The 25,598-nt window shown below is 35.1% G+C and overlaps 1 protein-coding gene across 2 annotated transcripts; it reads right to left on the bottom strand.

Moving 5' to 3' along the window:
* Nucleotides 1-5,087: 5,087 nt before the first annotated feature.
* Nucleotides 5,088-25,330, bottom strand: hsd3b7 (hydroxy-delta-5-steroid dehydrogenase, 3 beta- and steroid delta-isomerase). 2 transcript variants are annotated; one of them, XM_073936673.1, is made up of 6 exons: nt 25,066-25,330; nt 19,467-20,865; nt 15,040-16,709; nt 12,117-12,216; nt 11,319-11,481; nt 5,088-6,014 (listed from the first exon to the last, which is right to left on the bottom strand). In XM_073936673.1, exons 3-6 carry the CDS (start codon nt 15,309-15,311, stop codon nt 5,599-5,601), a joined length of 951 nt encoding a protein of 316 aa, XP_073792774.1. In that variant the 5' UTR covers nt 15,312-16,709; nt 19,467-20,865; nt 25,066-25,330; the 3' UTR covers nt 5,088-5,598.
* Between the last annotated feature and the right edge of the window lie 268 nt (nt 25,331-25,598).

The following is a 25,598-nucleotide window of genomic DNA, read 5'->3' as shown; positions in this document are numbered from 1 at the left end:
GAATAAGAGATAATGGATCACTTTCACATTCGCTCTTGGATAGGGAAACCTTTACGCACAGACGTCAATTAGTCTATAAATAAATACTTTTGTTTGTTAAGCGCAAATATTTGTTTCAAAACTATTTCTAAATCAGTTCTAATTTCCAGCAAACGAATAAATGAATAATAATAACAAAATGTGCTCAAAAACCTGAGTTATATCCTAAAACACATGCTGTGCCCCATATGGTCTAAAACCTGACAGGTGGGAAAATCTAAGCTTGTTTTTAATAAAACAAATATAAATATGGATATAATAAATAACACTGCTAATAATAATAACATTATACAAAAGCAAATTGTTATGAATGAACTGAAAAAGCCTCCCGAGATGAAGATGACATAAAAGCAGTGGTTTTTCATATTTATGTAGGCTAGAAAATAATATGTTTTATAATATTTTAATTCTTTATATTTATATTCTATATCAATTCTTGTTATATCCTATATATATATATCCTTAATATTTAATTTTTGACATATGTAAAGATATTTGACTATTGCTCTCTTTTGCATATTAAGTAGTGCGTAAGCGAGCCGCCGGAGTTTAGACCGGGTTAGTTTTGGTCTAATGAAAAATCTATTATAGTTTCTCAAAATAGCGACTCGCCAGCAGTCCACCTCATGCGCCTATGGGCGCTGATGCATTTGCTATTTAAACAGCGTAGCGCAACGCCTCAAAACGACTCTTGCGCCAAGCTGAAACTACAAAAAGACTATTGCGCCGCGCCTTGCGCCACACTGCGCCGGGTGTATGATAGGGCCCATATAGTAACCAGAAACATGTCTGCTATTTCTTGTTCAGAGACTATCTGTAGCAGCAGGAGTGTTTAGAACAACCCTTAATTGGATAGTTCACCCAAAAATTTAAATCAACTTTCAACTTATTCACTCTCTACTTGTTTCAGGCCTGTTTGAGATTCTTTCTTCAGTTGACCACAAAAATAGAAAGCCAGCAGCCATTAACATTCGTAGTAGGAGCAGAACATGTTGAAGTCAATGCTTTTGCTTTCCAGCATTCTTCGAAATATCGTCTTTGTATTCAACAGAAGAAGGAAACCCATAAAAGTTTGGAAAAAGTTAGGAGGATAATGACAAAATTTTCATTGTGAGGTAAACATGAAACATGGTCATCACTTCACCTGCCTAATGTCGCATCTTTCTCGCAGCCCCACAAGATGGCGCAGTTCACCAACAGTTTGGATCTGTAACTGCTCACTATCTTTGCAATCGGGGAAAAGGAAAAAAAAAATCTGTTGCATGCAGCTGTTCAGACAGAATTTCCACTCATCATTCACATAAGAATAAATATTGTGAAGGTCACTATGGAAGCTCTGTTATATGAGGGACTCCCAAAGTAATACTGCAACTCATTTTAAGGGAATGCCTTTGAACAGACGCCAGTTGGGAACACCCTCATGTTTTTTCTACTTTTACAGTTTCTATTTTTCTGTTTCTAACCAGACACAAAGCTATATTTCATCGGAAAACTAAGATACTGTCACTTACTCACCAATATGTTGTCAAAACCTGCATGACTCCTGACTGACACACTCAAACAAATCATTTTCTGTCGCCAATTAAGATAAAACAGCATTAAAGGGATAGTTTACCCAACAATTTAACTTCAGTCATCAGTGTATAAGACCCGCAGTTAAGAATACTCTATCATTTATTAACCACTTCATTAGCATATTTCATATTTGATTTCAACTGAAGAAAAAAAAGTGAATAAAGTGGATAATAAATGATCAATTAATAATTTCTGGGTCCTGTACAATTCAAAAACTCTTTATCGTGTAAACAGGAGTGAACTCTCATGTCTATGCAAGTTCTCCATGCAAAATGCTTGCTATTATGCCACTAAAACAATGGAGGCTGATGTGGAAAATGTAGGCACACGTTGTTGAACTCGTGCTGTTTCTTGTTCGGGCAGAGGAATATACGAGTCCCCTGAAGGCTGAGGGTGGTTGTTGTTCGTCAGTGTAATAACACTTCTACAAAAACAAAACAAAACGAGGTATACAATAAATGTAGGTACTAAATTAAAGTGATTTTAAAAAAATTATGAAGATCACATTTCAACGTGTTTTTTTTAAGGTAATTTATTTTAATAATGTAATTAGCATTCAATCTATAACCCATACTAAAACCTCTTTTCATTTTTTTACATATATTTACTCACTATTTACTCACCCTCACGTGGATTCACAACCTTTATAAGTTTCTTTATTCTGTGGAACACAAAAGAAAATATTTTGAAGCCTGAAACCGGTAACCATTGACTCATAGGAAAAAAACAAATATGGAAGTCAATGGTTACTAGTTTCCAGTATATTTTAAAATATCTTCTTTTGTCTTCAGCAGAACAAATAAAGAGTGAGTAAACGATCACTGAGTTTTCAGTTTTGAGTGAACTATCCTTTTTAGGTACCTTTATAAAATTTAATAGTACTGAACTGAAACTGCGTCAGTCTAGTTTTTAGAGATGAAGCTCAGTTTAGCTTAGTTCAGTGTGGTTAATTTTCACTGCTGAAAGTCCAAACACTGAAGAGCAAATCCATCAATGGGCAGCTCTACAAGTCGCAAACCAGTGGCAACAGTGGCGTGGAAAAAAACTCACCAATTGACGAAAGTGAAGGGGGAAAAAGGTAGTAGATACTAGTACTTAATCATTAGTGACTAACGGGTATTTTAGGAATGAACATGAAAATTTATAAATTTATAAAATATAAATTGTCATAATTGATATATATATATATATATATATATATATATATATATATATATATATATATATATATGATATATATATGATATAATTTATATTGAATATATATATATATATATATATATATATATATATATATATAAAGATACTTGTATCCTAGTATTTAAAAAGTACTAGTAGCATGAAAATAGTAACTTTGTTTTATAAACTAAAATTGCTTTCTACATAATACTATATTAACTAATCTAAATTTGCATAAGGAGACTGTTTTTGTATTTAATTAATCAGAAGAATGAATCATTTTACAAGATACATGAACACATAAATCGTTGCAATAACAGCAAATAAAATACAATATAATTCATGTTAACACATTAAACAACTTGTTTGAATATGTATTGGAATTCATGAGATCAATTGTAGCTATTTAAAATTTTCTGTCAGCCAACAGGTTTGTTCTCCTCAAGCTTAAAAGGAGAACAGAAAAACTATGCAATGTACAGTAAGGTCTATAAATATTGGGACATTCACACAATTCCAGCATTATTTTTTAAACTTTACACCAACACAATCAATGTAAAAAGCACTGAGATGTGCTTTAACTGCGGACTGTCAGCTTCACTATGAGGGTATTTACATCCAAATCAAGTGACCACTGTAGGCATTACCACAGTTTGCATATGTGCCTCTCACTTGTTAAGGGACCAAAAGTAATAGGACAGTTGGCTTCTCAGCTGTTCCATGGCCAGTTGTGTGTTATTTCCTTATTATTTCAATTGCAATAAGCAGATTAAAAGTCCAGAGTTCATTTCAAGTGTACTATTTGCATTTGGAATCTGTTACAGTGAACCATCAGTAAAGCGAGCCATCATTTGGCTGAAAAAAACAAAACAGCCAAAACAACTGTTGGAACATTCCTAAAAAGAAATAACACAGTAGTGAGCTCAGCAACACCAATAGACCCAGAAACCACAAAAACAACTGTGGTGGACGACTGAAAAATTCTGTCCCTGGTGAAGAAAACACCCTTCACAATAGTTGGCCAGATCAAGAACACTCTCCAGGAGGTTGGTGTGTCAGAGTCAACAATCAACAGAAGACTACACCAGAGTGAATACAGAGGGTTTACCACAAGATGTAAACTATTGGTGAGCCTCAAAATCTGAAAGGCCAGATTAGAGTTCTAAAAAGCCTTTACAGTGCTGGAACAACATCCTATGGACAGATGAGACCAAGATCAACCTGTACCAGAGTGGAAGAGAAGTATGGAGAAGGAAAGGAACTGTTCATGATCCTAAGCAGTGAAGTATGGTGGAAGTAGTGACATGGTGTGGGCATGTATGGCTATCAATAGAACTGGTTCTCTTGCATTTATTGATGAGGTGACTGCAAAAGCAGCAGGATGAATTCTGAAGTGTTTCAAGCAATATTATCTGCTTATATTAAGCCAAATTCTTCAGAACACAGTGGACAGCGCTTCACAGTGCAGATGGAGAATGACCCAAAGTATACTGCAGAAGCAACCAAAGTGTTTTTGAAGGAAAAGAAGTGTAATGTTATGCAATGGCCTAGCCAATCACCTGATCTAAATCCAATTAAGCTTGCATTTCACTTGCTGAAGACAAAACTGAAGACAAAACTGCCCCAAGAACAAGCAGGAATTGAGGACAGTTGCTGTAGAGGCCTGGCAGAGCACCACCAGGAATGAAACCCAGCTTCTGGTGATGTCTATGCATTCCAGACTTAGGGTTTTAATTGACTGCAAAGGATTTGCAACCAAGTATTAAAAAGTGACCTTTTGATTTATGATTATTGTTCCATCCTACTTACTTACTTTTGGACCCTTAACAAATGAGAGGCACAAATGCAAACTGTTGTAATTCCTACAGCGTTCACCTGATTTGGATGTAAATATGCACAAATCAAAGCTGAAAGTAGCAGTTGAAGCACATCTTGTTAGTTTTATTTCAAATTCACTGTGTTGGTGTATATAGCCAAAAATGTTAGAACTGTGTTGATATTGTGCTGAATATTTATGGACCTGACTGTATATCATCCAGGTTAAATGATCAGTCGTGGCACCGTATGTTTTTGTTTCACAAGTTTGATTTACATAAGACTTCAATTTAAATTAATCCAAGTTAGAATGATTTGTAATTAATTTGATTGTTTTAAAAGATTGCCTTAAAGTCAATGTAATATACTGTAAAATCCTGTGTGAATGAGTGTGATTAATTCTGTATTTTTAAAGATGGGGTGTGACGACTTACACAGTGTAATACATTATGTAATAATACTGCACAACAGCACAGTGCTTATATATAACAGTTTAATTTGTTTTGCATTTGTTAAACACAAATGATCCACATCATGAACAATTAAATATTTAAGACAATTAACAAGTTAAAAGCTTGTGGTCATCAAAACAATTGTTTGTAAATGATAAACTTGGAACATTGTGTAATAATAATAATAATAATAAGAATAAAAATAAAAGACAAGTATAATGTAGTAAACGTGGTGGATTATAACACTTTATAACTGATAAAGTACATTCAGCTTATAGACTTTAGCTAACTCAAGACATGTTTGTATTTATTGCTATAGGTCTCAGATGTGCAACAAGTGCTTGTATGTACAGATCATGCCTCCAGAGGGTAAGAACACATCTGAAATGATTTCTGGATTCATCTAAACCAATCGTAAACTGATTAAGATGCTTCTTGTTCGTGTGCTTAATTTAAAGATCACAAAATGAATACTGCCCTAAGACATTCAAGCAATCTACTCTTTAATATATATATGCACAGATGCTCATCAAGCCTGCTATTTGTCTTTAGTGCTGGTTTCAAATGGGAAAGTGTTGACCCAGCTCTGCGTACGAGACAGGCACTGCTGCCAGCTGTAGAGCGGCTGGTACTGAAAGTGCCGAAAAGCCTTGTCTGTGCTGACGGTGAAGGATGTGCAGGCCACAGCCAGTGTGTATTTGTTGAGCAGTGGTGTGTAGTTGTAGATGGGCTTCAGGACCCAGCGGACCATGTCGTTCATCCATGCTATGATCCACAGCATCCACACTGGCAGGCGAAGCGAGCGAAAGTTGAAGGCTGACAGAAACTGCATGTTGAATTCATCGTAGGGCTTGTATGGCGAGTCATCATAGCAGAAATAACATTCGCCACCCAGCCGATTGGGATGTTCCTGCAGAGCACGTGCTGCTAGTAAATGCATCCACGCCACATTACCTAGATGCAAAAAACAAACAACACACAAAAGACATTTAAAGGAAGAAGACATTAAATAGTTTCTTCAAAATATAGACCACATTTTTTTAAAGGCTTAGTTCACCCAAAAAAGAAACCTTATGTTATTAGTTCATGTCATTCCAATCCCTGGAGACCTTCATTCATCTTTGTAACACAAACCAAGATCTAAGATAAAACTGAGAAGATGAAATCTAAGACAATTAGGGCTGGGTGATTTGGCCTAAAATCAAGATCTCGATTAATTGAACATTTTACCTCTGTTGCATTACTTGATTTTAAAATAATTAACGGATAAACACACTAGCTACCATCTATTATTATTTACTTCAACATTGAACAACTAAAATTAAAACACACATTGCCTAAAATAGTCACTCTTTTGTATAAGAAAAAGTGAATATAAATAATTGCACTTTTGGAAATTAATATTAATGTTTTCTATATTAACAGTAAAAAATAATCAGTATCTCTTCTAAAAAATAACTCTTATATATCAGGTAAAAATATTTTAAAAAGTGCATTTCTTGAATCTTCCCTAAACAAATATTGTAATTTAAATACTAATTTTATTTATTAATTATTTATTAATTTTATTAAGGCCGAACGAAGGCAGTGGACCACGCCCGTGCGTTCAATGCAAAAGTATAAATCAGTCTTAACAGAGCGGGGTCACGTGAGGGAGAGTAACAAAAAAATTGACTTGGAAAAATTAGATTAAATTATAGGTTCTGAATGTCGATTTCGATTATTTTTCGATAAATCGCCCAGCACTAGCCACAATAATTGTAAAACTGATTGTTTTACTGATATGTTAGGGTTAACGTTTACTACAGGCAATACAATATACTGCCATTAGGGTCAGCAGCATGACACACATGCATTATTTTGACAATGGTTTGATTCCTTTTCTGGACTCTGTCTCTGAACCACTGCTGTCAGTGGAGGATGAGGGAGCTCTCGGATTTCATCCAAAATATCTTTATTTGTGTTCTGAAGATAAACAAATGTTTATGAGGAAATTGAATGACATGAATAGGAGTAATTAATAAAATAATTTTCATCTTTGGGTGAATTAACCTTTAAATATTTTTTTTAATGTGAAACTATGGGCCTTGCAAAAAAGTAATGCAAAAATCAAAGGCTGTCAATGCTTTTAAAGTAAAAAAAAAAAAAAAAAAACATAGAAAGGTAAAACAAAATGAATGCTCATGGCTCCTGATAATACAATGAGATCTTGTGAAATGAAACCATTGGTCTGTGCAAGAACTTGAACATTATTTATAAATTATCAATGTATTTATCCACAGTAATGAGTGCAATCACCACAGTCTGGCGTATGACTGTCCTGTTGTATACTGATGAATATCAAACACTGGTAAAAATATTCACTAATGCTCATGTACAATTTACACCAATGATAAAAACACTAAAGGCTACAAATAGCATAGAAGACAGTTAAATAGGGAGATTAAATAAGTAAAAATGACTGTAGGTGGCGCGGTAGCTTAGTGGTTAGCACCGTTGCCTAACAGCAAGAAGGCCGCTGGTTCGAGCCCTGACTGGGTCAGTTGTCATTTCTGTGTGGAGTTTGCATGTTTTTCCTGTGTTCGCATGGGTTTGCTCCGGGTCCTCTGGTTTCCCCCACAGTTTAAAGACATGTTCTATACGTAAATTAAATAAATTCAATTGACCATAGTGTATGAGTGAGAGAGAGAGAAAGCATGGGTGTTTCCCAGTACTGGGTTGCAGCTGGAAGGGCATCCGCTGTGTAAAACATATGCTGGATAGTTGGTGGTTCATTCCGCTGTGGCAACTTCTAAATTAATAAAGGGACTAACCTGAAGGACAATTAATGAATTAAGAAGTGACAGTAAAGTGCCGAAATAGGGTGGTGTAGTATTTGATTTAGTTTGCACAGTGAAACCCTGCTCAAAAAAAAAAAACAATATACAAAGGAATAGTTAAGGTCTCTAGGTGCATGTAAAAGATGAGGTGTTTACTGGTTCAATTCTTAAGTGCCAAAATCTGCTTTTGTGTCATTTTGTGTGAGAATGCAACATCCTGTATTATTTGTGATCTAGGTGTGAGGAGTGCCTGATGATGGCTATGGCCTTCAAAGTGCAACACGTCCAGTAAATTACTTCCAGACTGGGAAGTTTAGAGTCAGAGATCCTCTCTGCTGTTTTTCTGCTGTGCCGATGAGACTTCCTGTTTTTTGAGGTAGAGCCAGAGACTGACTTAATGACAGGGCAGCAGGAGTTCACGGACAGCTGTTATGGGTGTCCTGCTGTCTTCATAAGCCTTACGAAGTGAAGCTTTGGGAGCACTGAGATGCAGACAGACTACGACTCCAAGGTACAGTGCTCAGCGTATATATATATATATATATATATATATATATATATATATATATATATATATATATATATATATATATATATATATATATATATATATATATATATATATATATATATATATATATATATATATATATATATAAATTGAGGAGGTTGTAGTTATGATGTGTATATAGTGTTTGTCAGTTGCTTTGTGATGCATGAAAAAAAAAAAGTGTAACCTGTGGCATGGATCAGCCCAGTGCAATGCCCAGGCTGCCATGCCTACGTTACACTTTACCCTGTCAATTTAGTACATGTAAGTAGTTTTTTTTTTTTTTTTTTCATGTTTTCCTTTTTCCCTCTCTCTTTTGTTTTTCTTTTCCTCCTCTTCTCTTTCTTTTTTTTTCCTTAATACTTGTTCCTTTTTTTTTTTTTTTTAATCTGTTGTTGGACTGGTCAGGAAAATTACTGGTATATATAAAAATAATAATAATAATAATAATAATGTATAATAATAATAATAATAATAATAAATAGAAAACAAATATTATAAATAATAATAATAATAAAATGAATAAATAACATTGATAGAGACAGAAAAGGGGAACAAATAGAACAAAAGGGAAAGTAAAGAAGTATATAAAGACCAAATTATGATTCTTTTATTTTGATTGTTTACATTATACTTTTATTTTCAATTGAATTATTTTTTTTTAAATTATGTTTAATATTAGATATTTTTTTTCTTCCTCCTTATCTCTACCTGACCCCCTCTCTCCCCTCCCCTCTTGTTTATGTACTGATGAAGGCTTTGTTAGGGAATGGCTTCAGGCAAAGAGGATCTTCAATGGAGATGTATTCTGTTAATAAGTTTTTCCAGTATGACATGTGAATGGTATTTCTTGATTTCCAGTTCATGAGGATAGTTTTCTTTGCGATAGTTAGAGCCACCAGCAGAAACTGACCATTTGTATTATTTATATTGATTGTGGATATGTCACCTAATATGCAGAGGGAGGGACACAGTGGGATGTGACAACCCATTAAGTTGGAGAGTGAGTCAGTAACCTTTTCCCAAAATGATTTAATTGAAGTGCAATGCCATAAGGCATGAAGATATGTGTCTGGGGTGTTTTGTGTGCAATGTGAACATATTTCTGACGTGAAACCCATTAAATTAAAAAAAATTGTATTATCTTTTAATTTCTAAATATGTTTGGTGACTAAAATATTATTTTAATAAATATATCTGTTTAATAAATCTGTATGGACCAAAATACATTGCCTAAATTCACAGAGAAATGGAGGAAAATATTCATTTTCAAAATGGGCTGTACTCAATTATGCTGAGCTCTGTATTTGAATATGCTCAATGCAATTCAAGGACTTCAGCTTTCTGAAATCCAGGATCGTAACCAAATCTCGAAAATTTGTACTTCTCTCTTTGATGCCTAATTTCTAATTGTAAGTCCTACAACAATGGTCTCTGTCTGCAAACTTTGGTGTTCATTTTGTAAGGGGGTTTGCAGTTGAATGTGTAGAGAGGGAAACGAAAGGGTTTCAGCCACTGATCTATACAGAATGACTAGATTAGTGGTTTCAGCATGTAGCTATGCACAATTTCCATGTTCAGTTTGATGGAGGGAGAGACATATGGCTCTATTTTATTGATCTAGGAACAAAGTCTAAAGCACAGGACGCAAAAGCATTAGGGTGTGTACGAATCCACCTTTTGCTATTTTAAGGACGGAAAAATACGCTCTGCTCTTCGGCGCAAGGTCTAACAGGGTTGTGCTCATTCTCTTAATGAGTTACAGGTGTGTTTTGAGAATAAACCAATCAGAGTCTCATCTCCCATTCCCTTTAAGAGTCAGTTGCGTCACATCATGGTGCATTTGCTATTTACATGGCGGACTTTGTAAGTGGAAAAACAGGAAAAACTAAATGCTTAAACAGTTTAACAGACCATCTGCAGCAAGGATAACTAACGAAAGAATCACTTTCTATCTTTTGTGGATAAGGAAATGGTGTTGTACGTACAGACATCCATTAGCCTACAGAATTCATTTTGTTTGTTAAGTGCAAAGATTTGTTTCAAGACTATTTCTAAATTCAGTTCTAATTACCAGCAAACGGATAAATGAGCAATAGTTCAAACACAGGTCCTATGCCCATATGGCCCAAAACCTGACAGGTGGGCAAATCTAAGCTTGTTTTTAATAAAACAAACATAAATATGAATGTAATAAATAATACTGCTAATAATAATAACATTATGCATAACAAAATCAAAATTTTCTTTCTAGATCGGAACACCTATGAGTCAATGTTTTATCCAACTGGAACCGATAACTATTAAACGTTTTTGGATTTTAAAAGGTTATAGTGATCATTAAGAGTGATGGAAAATTCAGCATCCCTGTGAGCACATCAATAGAGTTCACATTTGAGTCCAATTGGGTGTGATAATAAATAAGAATGGAGTCGGACACAGGTCTACTTTGATTAATAATAATGTATGGGTTGGCTATACTCCAACATCTCTGGAAGCAGAGCTGAAGCAAAACTGCTTAATCTCTTCAAGGGGATCCTCAGCCTCAACTTGTCGATCTTATTGACAATAGACTGGGCATTCACTATAAACTGACTGGCTAAGTATGATTTATGAAGAAAGCTTATGATCCAGAAAGGTGCAGGTGTGCGAAGTAGATTTTCTGGTATGATGGAAGGAGGGGCATAGACTATGATTTCTGTCCTGTGACAGACAAATTAGCTCAGCTCATCAGATTATTTAGAGTACCAAATGATGTCTAATCAACATTCATTTTTAAACCTCTGAAGCCATCTCTCCTCATTTCTTTCTTCCCACAGTTACTGTGTTTTACGTTGATGAAGGTTAGTCAGAATCATCACACAGAGAAGTAAGAGACTGATGTTTAACCTGCATAGACGCGTCCATGCTCCGTATGAGGAGGAACTCCTCTCATCACCCAACCGCCATTACGGACACTGTTTAGATAGAAGTCCTTCATCAGCTGATGCTGTTCCCCATAGATTCCTGTTGGCCGCAGACAGCATGTGTAGAGAATGTTCCCTCCCTCGACCTAATCAGTGCAAGAAGGGGAAAGGAGAGAACAAAATGAATAATTTATTCCAGCAGAGAACTGGATGGATTGTATTTCAATTCCAATACAGGATGAAAAACAACACAAGCAATATTATGAAAAAAGAACACTAGGATTTATAGCGTTTAGAAATGCCAGTCAAGGCATAACACAATAAAACACCAAGAGCAAAGGCGTGTCTATAAAACCATACATGATGATTTAAGTCTTCCAACATGAGTGCCATGATGTTCATATTTCCCAAGGGTTTGGGAGGGAGCCGTACTGGAAAATAGCATAGTTGGAAAATAGCAACTAGACCAATGTAAATAAGAAGCATGACTTTCAGCAACCACAAAATAAAGTTACATTTGCTTGAATATGATTTATGTAAAGCCCGATGCAAGAGACTTATGTTAAATAAATAAATATATCTCAATAATGTTTTGGCTGACAAGTTGGACTAGCTTCTTAAATCGACTAACTTCAGATATGCCAATTAATAACATAAAACAGCTTTATCAAATGCGTTAAACGGAGAAAGCTGTTTACTTTTATTTGCCATACTCAGTGTTATAAACTATTATTTCGAGTCTTCAAAGTGATTGAACATGCTAAATTGATGCCTGTGTTACCTTTGTGCCATTGGCTTCCAGCACAATTTTCTCAGCTGCAGCTTTGGATTTAGGGTAGGGCATCTCATGGAATATATTATATGGAGTATCCTCATTCCCTCTGTGTCAAGAAAGAACACAATAAATTGAAAAGCAGAGCAAAGATAGATAACAGGCATTTAAGTGATTGCTACATATTTTGCAATAACTTTAATGCATTGAAGTATAGTTAAAGTCAGAATTCTTAGCCTCCCTTGGTTTTGTTTTTTTCTTTTATAAATATTTCCTAAATTATGTTTAACAGAGCAAGGAAATATTCACAATATGTCTGATAATATTTTTTCTTCTGGAGAAATTGGTTTTATTTTGGCTAGAATAAAAGCAGCTTTAAAAAAACATTGAGGTCAAAATAATTAGCCCATTTAAGCAATACATTTTTCGATAGTCTACAGAACAAACCATCGTTTTACAATAATAATAAAAAATAAACAGGGAGCTAATAATTCAGGAGGGCTAATAATTCTGACTTCAACTGTATGCTTGAAACAGTCTTGCCATAGGGCAGTTTTGAGAATTGACTCAATCATGTGAACAATGTAATAACACAGATTTTTTTATAGAAAAAAGTCAGTGGAAGACAAAGAAATGTTTGACCATATACTGCATTTTAAATGGTGACATTACCTATATTTATTTTTATCATGCGTGACAGTGAAAATGTGACGTCATGTCAGCAACTTCTCCAAACACATACATATGCATTTATTTTATTTTTTCACTCTATATCCAGATATATCAAAATATATCTTGCGTATCTAATGTTTCCAAAGACTTCTATTAGAGTTGACCTGAGTGCACCTGATTTCCAAAGGGGTTAGGGAGTGTATCTTTTTTTCTGTGAATACTTGCCTATGGCTACGAAACAATCATTATTATTAATATGATCTTAAAAGGGTATTGCTCATGGCAAGCAACTGATGTTTCACAATGTTAAATATCAAAACATACCACAAGGATATTTTCATTAAAATGTGGCAGGAAGGAGAGAGGGAGGAGGGCTGACAGATATTGGGTGCGTTTATGTTGCTATTTCATATTGAGAGAAATGAAAACATCTTGAAATGGGGGTTGTGTGTTAATCTCTCTCAAAGGAAAATGTTAATGATTCTAGCACGTGGCAGTAATGGAAAGATTTAAAGGCTTTGCTCTGTGTGCTTTTTTACTCCGAGTTCTTCACCAAACTTCAGTTAAAAGTCTGTCATGTGCAAAACAACTTAAACGCCATCCAAAAGCTATCATTCCAGTCATTGATAAGACTTGAAGACACATTTTTGCTTTGAGTCTGGCTTATTACTAGGCCAAACAGTCATCTGGAGTATTCAAGCTATGTTGGCCAAACAGATTGCTCTTTCAGTTCCTACTAACTGCGCATTATTTTGTTAATAATAAATGTGCAAATGTCATGTCAAGTAGAGAAAAATAAATAAAACAAAGAAAGAAAACAAAACAAACAAAAAAAAATTCCATTAGGGCTGAAGGATTTGGAAATCATCGCTTTAGAGCATGATATACAACACAAAAGATTCAAGTGCTTTCAGACATGCAAGTGTAATTTATCAGATGACAAGCGGTACAATGTCAGTGGCAGAGATCCATGACTTTGGTCTGTATTTTATTTTCAATTTGACAGACACTTCAAAATGGAATGTCTGAGGTGATTGTGGGATTCTGTTATGTCATATATAGAATGCCTTCAACATGTGCAAACCTATAGTCTTCCAGACATTCTTTCCTTGCGGCTTTTCACAGTGCACTTAACCCTGGGTAAAAGGGCTTTTCACACACGAAACTGTCATTGCTGAATCACTGTAAACCTAGAGTTTGAATACATTTCAGAATGTCAACAATTTACCCTGGGTTAAGAATTGACCTTATGTATTTATATGCCGATGTTTATAGCATTCAATTCAAAACTCTGGGTTAATATGGCACTTGACTCATTTACATTTAGCAGATGCTTTTATCCAAAGCAACTCCCAGCCTTGCTCAAGGGACTGACCTCAGCATTGGTATTGAGGGGTGGAAGAGAATTCACAGTGCAAGAACTCAAATCTGCGAGCTTTAGATCACAATTTCAACTAACCAATAGGCCACAGCTGCTGCAGGTTTCCATTTGAGTTAACTGGCTACAGTCTATTCAGAATAAAAACGTAACAGCACCCTGCTGAAAAATCCAGCCTAAACCAGCCTAGACTGGTTGGCTGGTTTTAGCTGGTCGACCAGGCTGGTTTTAGAGGGGTTTTGGCCATTTCCAGGCTGGTTTCCAGCCATTTCCAGCCTGGTCTTAGCTGGTCAGGCTGGGAGATGACCAGCTAAAACCAGCTTGACCAGCCTAGCCAGGCTGGGAGCCCAGCCAAAACCAGCTATGCCCAGCTTAAACCAGGCTGGTCAAGCTGGTTTTAGCTGGATTTAGCTGGTCATTTTCCAGCCTGACTAGCTAAGACCAGGCTGGAAATGGCTGGAAACCAGCCTGGAAATGGCCAAAACCCCTCTAAAACCAGCCTGGTCGACCAGCTAAAACCAGCCTAGGCTGGTTTAGGCTGGATTTTTCAGCAGGGCAGTCTACAAAAAAATATGAGAGGAAGCACAACATTAAATTCTTTATACAAACAGGTTGCATGCTCAAGAATCCTTATCAATGACACTGACACCACAAACGTGCAAATTAATCCATAGTTTAAGCATGTGAAATCTCATACTCAGGAATAGACTGTGTGCAAAATGCAAAGCAAGGTTACCCAGAATTTAAATAAGTTTTGGCTAGGAAATGTCCTCATATACTACATCCTTTTGAATTTGAACACCTTTCACTCTGTAAAGACATTTCTCAATTGTTACAATTTTAACATTTCTCAAAGAAGCTTTTTTAAACATGTCCACTCACCTGACAAATTCATCTCCCTTTACATTTGGACCAACCACCTCCATGGAGCTTGTGTAGACCAAATACTGAATACCGATATCTACACAGGCTTTTATAGCATTCTCCGTCCCTAATAATGAAAAACACGGAGTAAGAAAATGCAATAGGATTAAAAAAACAGATAAGGGGTTAATTATCAGTAAAAGAAGATGTTTGTGTTGTGTAAACTGCTTAATGACAATCGCTAAACACGCAACTGATGATGTTCCAAATATGGATGCAGTTTGAAGCATCAGATAGCTTTAAAGAGAAGGCCATAAATCATGCAAATGCTTTCTGAAGTATTGCATACTGAAAACAAAGGTAAAGTATTGTTTTTTTTAACTCCTCAGCTTCAGTGGTATTCACAGAGGTGATTTCTGGGAAAATAAGGTGGAGTGCAGAGCTCAGGCCAAACGAAAGAATATGATATGATAAGACAAGATCCAAACCAAAGGGAAATTCCAGTATGGTAGTACATTTATCAACTCCTGCTTTTGTTTTCATCTGAATTCTTTGGGTTTGTCGATGGCTATCAGTCTCGTACTGAGTCAGGCTTAACCCTTGATCAGGCGATGAACCATACATGTTAACTTCATTGACATTGATTACAATTTAGGTTTGCTCATTTAAAGCAAAGAAAGCTACATTTGAAATGTTTTTCTGAACTGAGAATTTTTCTCAGCCTAAAATGTTTATGTTCAGTTATTTCACTTTAAATGCAATAAAAGAAACATTTTATTTGCCATAAAGTTGAAATTACTGAACCTACAAAGGAGCCATGAGAAAAATGCTTTCAAAACAGAGAACACGAATTGTTTGTTCTTTAAAAAATATGTGGTAGCAAAAAAAAAAAAAAAAACATTTTAAATTGATTTCTTAAGTTCTTTAAGTCATAAAAGGCTTGTAATAATTTGTAAAACTGCTAAGGTTTTCCAATGAGTATTTTCAGTGATTTCAGCATTTAATGGTTAAAGATGTTAGCAACACTTAAGCAGCGGAGTCTTCCACAGAGAGTACGGTAAAATTAAAAAAGTGCCCCTAGCAAAACCACAAGCATTTCAAGGTCAATTTGAAGACATCAAAACATCTGTGAGAATGCAGACGTGCAGATGCTGAGTGCACTTCCCTTTCTAATTTTTTGTATTAAATTAAATGTAGATGTATAATGAAATTAGGGCTGATGGGTATTGGAAAAAAACAGATATTGCAATATTTAATTTTTCTGCTATAAATATTACAATAAGAATACAGTTTGGGTACAGAGGTTGAATAATCACAATGCAAAAAACAGCTTCTCTCAATTCGTTTGGTCTCTTTTCTAGTCCAAATATCAAAAAAAAAATCTTAGACCAGGTAAAACAATGTTTAGTTTTAACCATCAGAAGAACCAAGTGAAAATGAATAGTTTTTGCTTGTTTTAAAGAAATTATCTGCCAGTGGGGTACATGAAATAATCTAGTTTTTGCTTTGAAATGTAGATATTTGGCCTAATAGCAGGACAAAAATGTTTTTTTAGCATAAATCATATAATTTCCATAAATACAGTGATTAAATACAATTCTGTGGCTCCTGGTCAACTATAATACAGACTGGACATTACATATGTTTACGATGTGACTATTACGAATGCGTACATTACGATATCAATGCTAAAACCATATAACAAGTCGACGGTTTTTCCCATATTCGCTTGGACAGAGACGAGAACTCCGGTAAGACAAGAGGGGGAGGGGTCTGTGTATATATCAACGATCGTTGGTGTCGAAATTTTGCGGTAAGAGAAAGCATCTGCAACCCTGACCTGGAACTATTGTGCGTCACATTACGTCCGTTCTATTTGCCAAGGGAATTTACTAACATTTATTTGTGCAGTTTATATCCCACCTAGTGGGAATGCTATCAGAGCTGCAAACCAAATAGCTGACTGTGTTCATAAGCACTTACAAAACAAACCTGATGCACCCTTTTTGATTATTGGTGATTATAATCAGTGTGGACTGGAGAAATCCTTACCAGGTTTTTTTCAATATGTTAAGTGTGGAACAAGGAAAAAGAATATTCTTGACAAGTGTTATGGCAATATTAAGGATGCTTATGTTGCCAAAGCCAGACCCCCCCCCCCCCCCCCCCCCCTTGGTAACTCGGACCATAACGTTATCCATCTCCTTCCTACTTATCGGTCTGTGTTCAAAACAAGTAAACCAACGATTAAGGTCATGAAGACATGGTCAAATGAAAGTATTGAGGAGCTAAAGGGATGTTTCCTCTGCACAGACTGGGACATGTTTTATCAGGATGCAAATATAGATACTGTTACAGAAACTATCACAGCATATATTTCTTTCTGTGTGGATTCTATCATTCCACAGAGAACCATTAAGTGTTATCCGAACAGCAAACCATACATAACAGGGGGAATTAAAAGCTGTATTAAAAGGAAGAAATTGGCCTTTAGGGCAGGTGATACCGTGGGGCTTAGAGCAGCACATAAAGACCTTAATCGGGAACTAAGGACTGCAAGGATAAAATATAAAGAACAGACTGAACAACATTTGTTAAAGTCCAATACAAAAGAATTATGGAACTCAATTCGGAGAATGACAAATATGACACCAAAAAGAAAGGCATTATTCGCCTGTAACGAATCTGTTAAGGCAAATGAATTGAATGATTTCTAAATGAGATTTGAGACAGATAATTAAAAAAATGTGAAGAAATTTTAGGGGAAGTAAATTGCAACATGGCTGAAAAAAGGAGGTTAATACATCAAGGAGACGTGACTAAGGTTTTTAAATCTTTATGTTCTAGTAAGGCAATGGGAACTGATGGTATTACATGCTTTCTTCTAAAAACATTTGCTGAGGAGCTTACACCAGCCTGGCATCGCCTGTTTCAACTCTCAGTGGATACACATACAGTACCAAAGCTTTGGAAAAAATCTGTGATAATTCCAATCCCCAAAAAAGCCTTGTCCACAAGACAATAATGATTATAGGCCAGTGGCCCTAACATCAAATGTCATAAAATCATTTGAGAAGATTATAATAAAAGAATTGCGCAAGGAAGTTGAGCCGTACTTAGACCAGTATCAATTTGCATACAAAAGTAACGGTGGCACTATTGATGCAATTTCCACATTAACACATCTTGTTTTAAAACATCTAGAGAGCCCAGTTGCTTATGCTAGGTTACTTTTTATCGATTTTAGTTCAGCATTTAATTCAATTGAACCACATAAACTTTTGGAAAAGCTGGTAAAAATGCAAGTGAACCCTTTTGTTATTAAATGGTTTTATTCTTTTTTAACAGACAGGACACAGCAGGTAAAATTTAATTCAGGGTTATCTGATGTAGCAACAAGTAGTACAGGGGCGCCACAAGGGTGTGTAAGTTCACCCTTTCTGTTCACCCTCTATACAAACGACTGCGTTAGGCAGCAGACAAACCAATATATTCTTAAATTTTCCGATGACACTGTACTATTGCACCTTTTCACAAAAGATGCCAGCATCATGGAATACAGAGCGGCTGTAGAATGGTTTGTCAGCTGGTGTGATGACCACAATTTGGAAATTAATGTTAAGAAAACGGAGGAGGTCATCATAGACCCCAGGTCAGTAAGCGATAGGAGCTCTATTGTGGTTATGATAAAGACATTAAGCAGGTTGATTCATATAAATATTTAGGAGTGAACATTGATAGTGAACTTAATTGGCACTCTCAGGTGTCAAGTCTTTGTGCAAGAATTCATCAGCGATTACACTTTTTACGCAGACTAAATTATTTGGAGTGAGTAGCAGCATAATGATGACTTTTTATAAAGCAACAATAGAGTCTATTTTAAGATATGGGATTATTGTTTGGTTTGGGAATCTGACAGTAAAAATGAAAACCCAAGTTAATAACCTGATGAGAGTGGCAGGAAAAATCACGGGAATTAAGACACTTGGTTCACTAAAAGACATCTTTGAGTTGTGCACAATCCAACAAGCCAACAAGATTTTATCTGATTCTTCACATGTGCTGTCTGTGGAATATGAGCTGATGAATTCTGGCAGAAGATAAAGGGTCCCGTTGTGCAAGCATAATAGATATAAACATTCTTTTGTTCCTTTTTCAATTAAGTTGATCAACGAGCAAGCAAGGAAGGATGGTCAAAGACTAAGATAGCAGGATTGGTTTGCACAACAGAGGGCAGTGGGGCATATGGTACTTTAATTATTTTTTATTTTTTTATAAAAATTTTATTAAAATTACTGATTTTATGGAATCATATTTATATTAGGAGGTATTTTAGGATTAGATTTTAATGTGTATGCATGTTACATGTTGTCTTGTTGGTGTCGATGTACAGCAGAACCTTTTTTCTAAAACAAATTTCTCCTACGGGAGACAATAAATTTTACCTTGACCTTGACCTTGATATTGTGCAGGCCTAGGTTAAATGATTGCATTACACATTAAAGCAAATGTAATTCTCAAAGACAATGATCCATCCGGACTGGCAGACGTGTTTACTGTAAAACAGCAGTTGCGGTTGAAAAAACCAAACCTCATTATGTGCAGTAAAATTCTTGCTTTGCTTGTGAGTAAATTATGCATTTCTGGACCAACCTAACTAGTAAAGCTTAAAGGTTACTGGAAATGGCGGCAAAGAAAAACTGTGGCAGAAAGCAAAAGCACCCACACAACACCCACTAACACAGCTGCTTGTTTTCTTCCCTTTGTTGAGAGAAAAAAATACGTTTGTTTAACAAGGATGCTAAAAAAGAACACAAAAGTGTAGATTTGTACAATAAGAAACTACTTCAAATAATTAATTTCGATTTTTGAAGGCAAATAATAAATAACAGAATAAAAACAAGCACATAAGTCATTATAACTAATAAAACAAGACATTTCCAAATCATATTATTGAGTGATTTGTGAAGGGTAACACTTAAGACAGGTGGACTCAATTCACTGCCAACACAAGAATAAATAACTTGAAATCTTAATCATACAAATTCACACTATTCACTACATGGCTCTCAAATTCAATTCCTGGAGGGCCACAGCTTTGCTCTGCTACAACCCTAATTGTACAAACAAAAAATCTAAATAATTAACACTACAAGATACTATTAGGCAGGTGTGAGTTGGAGGTGTCTAGAGCTAAAATCTGCAGAGCTGCGGTCCAGCAGGAATAGAGGGTCTCACTTTAATTTGATGGTCCGCTTGTTGATTTTAAGTAACATTGCATCTACATGCCAACTAACTCTCATTAGATTATTAGTAACCTGTTGGGTTAGGGTTAGAGTTAGTGAAAGTTGACATGTACTTGCAAAGTTTCTTATAGTCAGTTAAATGTCTGTTGAAGGAGCATATCAACAGATATTAAGCAGACTGTCTACTAATACTCAAGTGGACCATCAAAATAAAGTGTTACTGTATTGACTTTAAGAACACTGATTTACTGTATTTTGATCAAATGAATGCAGCCTTAGTGAGCAGTTGCAGGGAAAATTCGGTTTTCTATAGTACTCTCCACCTGTACATTCAATACCTGTGATTGTAAACCCTTACAAACAGCAAAACACTTTCATTACTGATACAAAAGCATTGCTATCAGTCTTCTTTTATCTTCCTTTTAACTTATTATTCACTTACCTTGTACATTGACAGCAAAGATGACCTTCTCTGGAATTTTATACCACACATCAACCAAACTTGCGGCATGGAAAACCAGGTCTGCTCCCAGGAATGCATTGCGTACATCCTCATATTTTGTTATATCTCCCTGTATGATGACCACTTTCACATCCTCTGTGAATAAAAGAAAAAACGTGCTTAGCAATTTAAGAAATCCTATCTAGATTGTTTTTTCATATAGAACATTTTTAAGGGGATGTAAACAAAAACAGTGGTCCCAACATTTCCTGTTTTACATTTTGTATTTTCTTTTCCAAGAATCCAGAAAGAGCCACATTTTGATAAATAATGTTATGATAGCTGCTTTACCATCAAGTTATGATTGAAATGCCCCTTGTTACAGTTATGAAATAGTTGGATAATCAAGAAAAAAAATGTCCATGGATCAATGACATCAACACATTGAAATGGTCTATTTAAGCCATTTTCATTTTAAATAGGTCTTATGTTGTCATTGGAATACACATGCATCACATCCAGCAGTACACATAATAATTCATCAATAATATTTCATCGTATTGGAATCTGTTGACAAACCTTTGCTTACTTTATATAGCAATTTTGTAGATAAGCTTAAACTTTAAAATATTTGTGAAACGTGCTATCAAATTATTCTGCGTCAAACACGAACAATCTGTAGTTAGTTTGTAAATTCTAGTAAATGAGGGAGTCTGTGGGTGTGCTTTTGACAGCTGCTCACAAGGTCAGTTTAGCCAGCATCCTATTATCTGTGGATTGCATTAGAAAACATCCTGTTGTCATTTCTAGGATCGTTGATAATATATTTGATTATAATGACGTCTTTGTCTAATACAGGAAATAAACAATATGCTCCATCTGTCTGATGGAAGCAACACCCTCATCCTGGTAAACAAAGCATTGTTCTCATTCTTACTCAGCTATTTATACAACAATAAACATGTTTGTTTAGAATGGTCCTGCAGAGAAACGCAGTATCTGAATTTGCTGTGGTATTATCTGATTTTTGAGGCTTCCCATTGTTTTAATTTTTCAATGAAAGTGTTTAATAAAAAACAATAAGTATGTTTACATGGAAATCAAACCAATAATCCGATTTTAATGTGATTAAGCCAATACTCTGATTAAGAGTTTACCATGTAAACAGAGATTTGTTTTATTCATTTAATCAGATTAATGTCATAATCAAACTAAACAGAAATCAGATTAAGACATGTGGAGTATGCTGATTTTATTCACATTATTCAAGTGCAGTACAGACATGTAAACACTGCAATCAAACTATTACCATCATGTTGGACATTGACCTTTTTTGTAGTCAGATTCCATACACGCACAGCTGTTTGACACTATTCTCTAGACCTACATACATCTTTTGCCCATACAGTGTGCGGTATCAAATTGCAATTAAAACAACACTCTTCCAGCAGTTCATACTCGCATCCAACATCTTGTTTGTCAAGGGGGGCATGAATGAAATGTTTCTGAATGAAAGTAAAAGTGCCAAACTGCAGTTAAAGTCGACAAATTAAAAACCACCCAAAATTACATAACACTCCAGAGAAAACATGACGCAATGATGTTATTCAAGTGATGTGCTATAACATGTTAAAAAGGATCATGAAAGGAACATTAACACCTTATTCATATTATTGTCTAATTCAAATTAAGCCAAATAATTTGATTACTGATGTCCATGTAAACGTAGTCAATGAAACAAATCTACAAATGAAAATATAGCTTTATGGTTTTCTGTGGAGTCTAACAGTATTGAGGAACAAACAAAATGTAAAATAACACCATATAGCCTTCATTATTTAAATGATTAAAGACAATCAATCTTCAACTTTGTGGTCTAAATAAGCCTAAAATCTCACTGTCACGTCTTGAAAACACACACAATTAAAAATCTTACACGTGTAACTGCAACGTGACCATTGAAAAATCACACTTACAATATCGATGCTGAAGCAATTAATTGTGCAGCCCTGGTTGTTTTCGATTGTGCAACTATATCGGAGGTGTCAGTGTCAGTATGGTTAAAAAACACTATAGTATTTACTATAAATTACCATAGTATATTTTTCATGTGGGTGTCTGACAACTGAAAATAGAGCTGGCACCAGATACAGTATTGCAGCTTCTGTTACTTTTTACTTTGCACCTCTTTGTTAATATTTAATGTTATTTTATTATCATTATTACTATTTATTTAGGATATGCCTTTTCACAATCTGATTCTAATGCCTAACTATTAAACTGTTAAAAGGACTATAATTAAATGAAACATTCTTAAGAATAAAATATTACGTGTTCTTTGGAGTGTTCTTGCATTGTGATATTATATTGTCATGCTGGCATTATATAATGAGTGGAATAAAATGGTCTTAAAATTACAATAATATCGTTTATCATGATTTATTTTGGTGCCATATATATTGTACAATAAAAAATAGCCTAGAATTTATATATATATTTATATATATATATATATTTTTTTTTTTACTTGTTTGGCCATATCAGTCTATTTGACACAATCACAAGCACTGACAAACCACTGAGCCTGAACATTTCACACCAGCCTAAACATTCCACTTGTAAAAGGATTTTGCTGACAACTACCAGAGCAGCAGTCTATGGAGATTAAGGCCCAGACAGGGAAAAATGACAACCTCTTCAATAGCTACACAATACAAACAGTAATTACCGAGACTGGAATATCTAGTGTTGGATAATCATGTCTGTTATATCCCTCACCTTGAAGATGTTTGATTAACTGGGCTTTATATTAAACTCTCCTAGCGAGGGTTTTCTGATGTGCGACAGATTGTCACAACATTTTTTTCTGTCCAAGTGGGTCAATGTTCAATTCTGATATGAAAAGTTTATCTAACCTCTTTCTGTTGCCCTCTAGACTTTGACCACATGCTGAGCTATTGTCGATTTTGAACATCTGCATGAAAATAATGCAATCTTTCCCCCAGTGTGTTAAAAAAAACAGCAATGTATGTCAGGACTAAAAGGCCAAACAATGGACACTGTAGTGTATGTACTTGCCAAAAAGCCAACAAACTCTGCTAATAAAAAACAGTTCACTCACAAATTAAAGCCATCAGCAAGCTGATCACATTCAAAGTCTAACTTTCCTCAAGCATCTATATGCAGCTTCTGCTTAAGAAGTTAGGATATACTTAAAAATTTTTAGCTTTCAAATTTTAAAAACTGTAAGTTTCAGCTTAATCTCATTATAATGAGAGTTTTTTTCAGGGACTACACTGACCACAAGATTTGAGAGACTAATGTTGGGATATTTTTACAGAGAAGGACAGATGGAGCTGTCTGGTGATAATGGAAAAGATGAGCAGAGAGAACTACGTTGGATGGAAGTTGTCACCTGACCTCAAAAACTGAACCAAGCTCAAATACGCAAGCAAAAGTCAAGGTTATGTATTGAAATGAATGACAATTTCCATCTGCTTCTTCCCGTTACTGAAGTCAGAGCAACAGCAGATGCTTCCCTCTGGGCAGTTCCAGAAAAACCACACCATATAATTTAGTTGTCACGAATACCGGCATATTCTCAGGAAAACTGAATAAAAACAACCTCTTGGACAAGCGTGTCCAGCTTTACAGAAACAGCCTATTTAATTAAATCAACAGGTTTATGTTGTTGTTTAGTTTGATAAAGGAGGCTGGATATTTGCTCTATGCCTATACGAAAAGCCAACTATTAAAATAAAAGAATTTTAAGAGAGAGCATACAGAAACAATACATAAAGAAAAAAATTATGGTCTAAAAACAACTTTTGATACTCTTTTTATTTGAGACTTCATTTGCATGACCATTAATGTTTTGTGTGTATGGTTCATAAGCTGTTGACAGCAGTCTGTAGGCAGCTTATCAAGCAACTATTAGCTATTTTAAGAAAAATATAACAATCATCAATACTTAATTTAACTTTTTAGTTATATCATCTTTTTAAGACTGATTATGTAGGCTTGATTTATTTAATGCTATCAACCTTACGCAACAATAAAACTAACGTTATTATTAACTTGCTTGCTGCAAACGTATGCACAGGTAAAAAAGACTCGGTCAATTAATTCAAAAAATGTTTAATACCAACAACTAATTATAATTAATTACGACACAAAGTTTGAGATGTGGAAATTTTAATTTATTTAAAAAAAACTATTACATTCTGTTAACATCAAGCGTCTGAAAACGTAAATAAAACGCTCGTACGTTGACCGTTAAAGCAGCAAATAACGCTATTGAGACACAACTATGAATGTAATATTTAACCACGAACGGTCTGCTTGTGAGTTTCTTACCTGTACTCTCACTCTGAAGACTTGGGAAAACGTTTTTGTCGAAAAGCCTGATCTCCTTGACATTTTTTTCCTTCTCCAGCAAAACCCTCAACAGGTGCTGCCCCAGAAAACCGCATCCTCCAGTTATGACATAAGTTAACTTCGACTTGTTGTTATTGGACATTCTTTCTCCGTTGAATCCTCCTCGTTATTGACTGAAATGTTTGGTCCGTCAGCGTTTAGCGACGTCAATGACTTGGTTCACTCTGCAAATGTAAGAGAAAACAACCTGAGATCCAAATTTCGGCTAATTTAACAGCTCAGCCCAACGAGACGTGGGGGCGTTCCTCTGTCTATCTGCTGGATCCAATACGGGTAATTCCTGGCGCGTCCAGTAAGGGGGGCAAATAATGTCATTTTAATTTCGTTTTTTTAATGAATTTAATTGTAAACAATAAATTAAAATATTATATAGATAGTTATTATACACTAATGGTATTTTATATTACTAAAGGTACAATATATAGGTAAAGATGAAAAATTAGACGTTTATC

This window comes from Danio rerio, chromosome 3 (genome assembly GCF_049306965.1).
Source record: "Danio rerio strain Tuebingen ecotype United States chromosome 3, GRCz12tu, whole genome shotgun sequence".
NCBI lineage: Eukaryota > Metazoa > Chordata > Actinopteri > Cypriniformes > Danionidae > Danio > Danio rerio.
Note: the sequence above shows the minus strand (reverse complement) of the source record. Positions and strands in the feature narration are given on the sequence as shown.

Coding starts and splice junctions, on each gene's coding strand:
- hsd3b7 (XM_073936673.1), bottom strand. CDS start 15,311: ATGCTTCAAACTGCATCCATATTTGGAACATCATCAGTTGCGTGTTTA. Junction 12,217..15,039: donor AAGGGAGATGAATTTGTCAG/GTGAGTGGACAT, acceptor TTCTTGACACAG/AGGGAATGAGGATACTCCAT. Junction 11,482..12,116: donor TGGAAGCCAATGGCACAAAG/GTAACACAGGCA, acceptor TGCACTGATTAG/GTCGAGGGAGGGAACATTCT.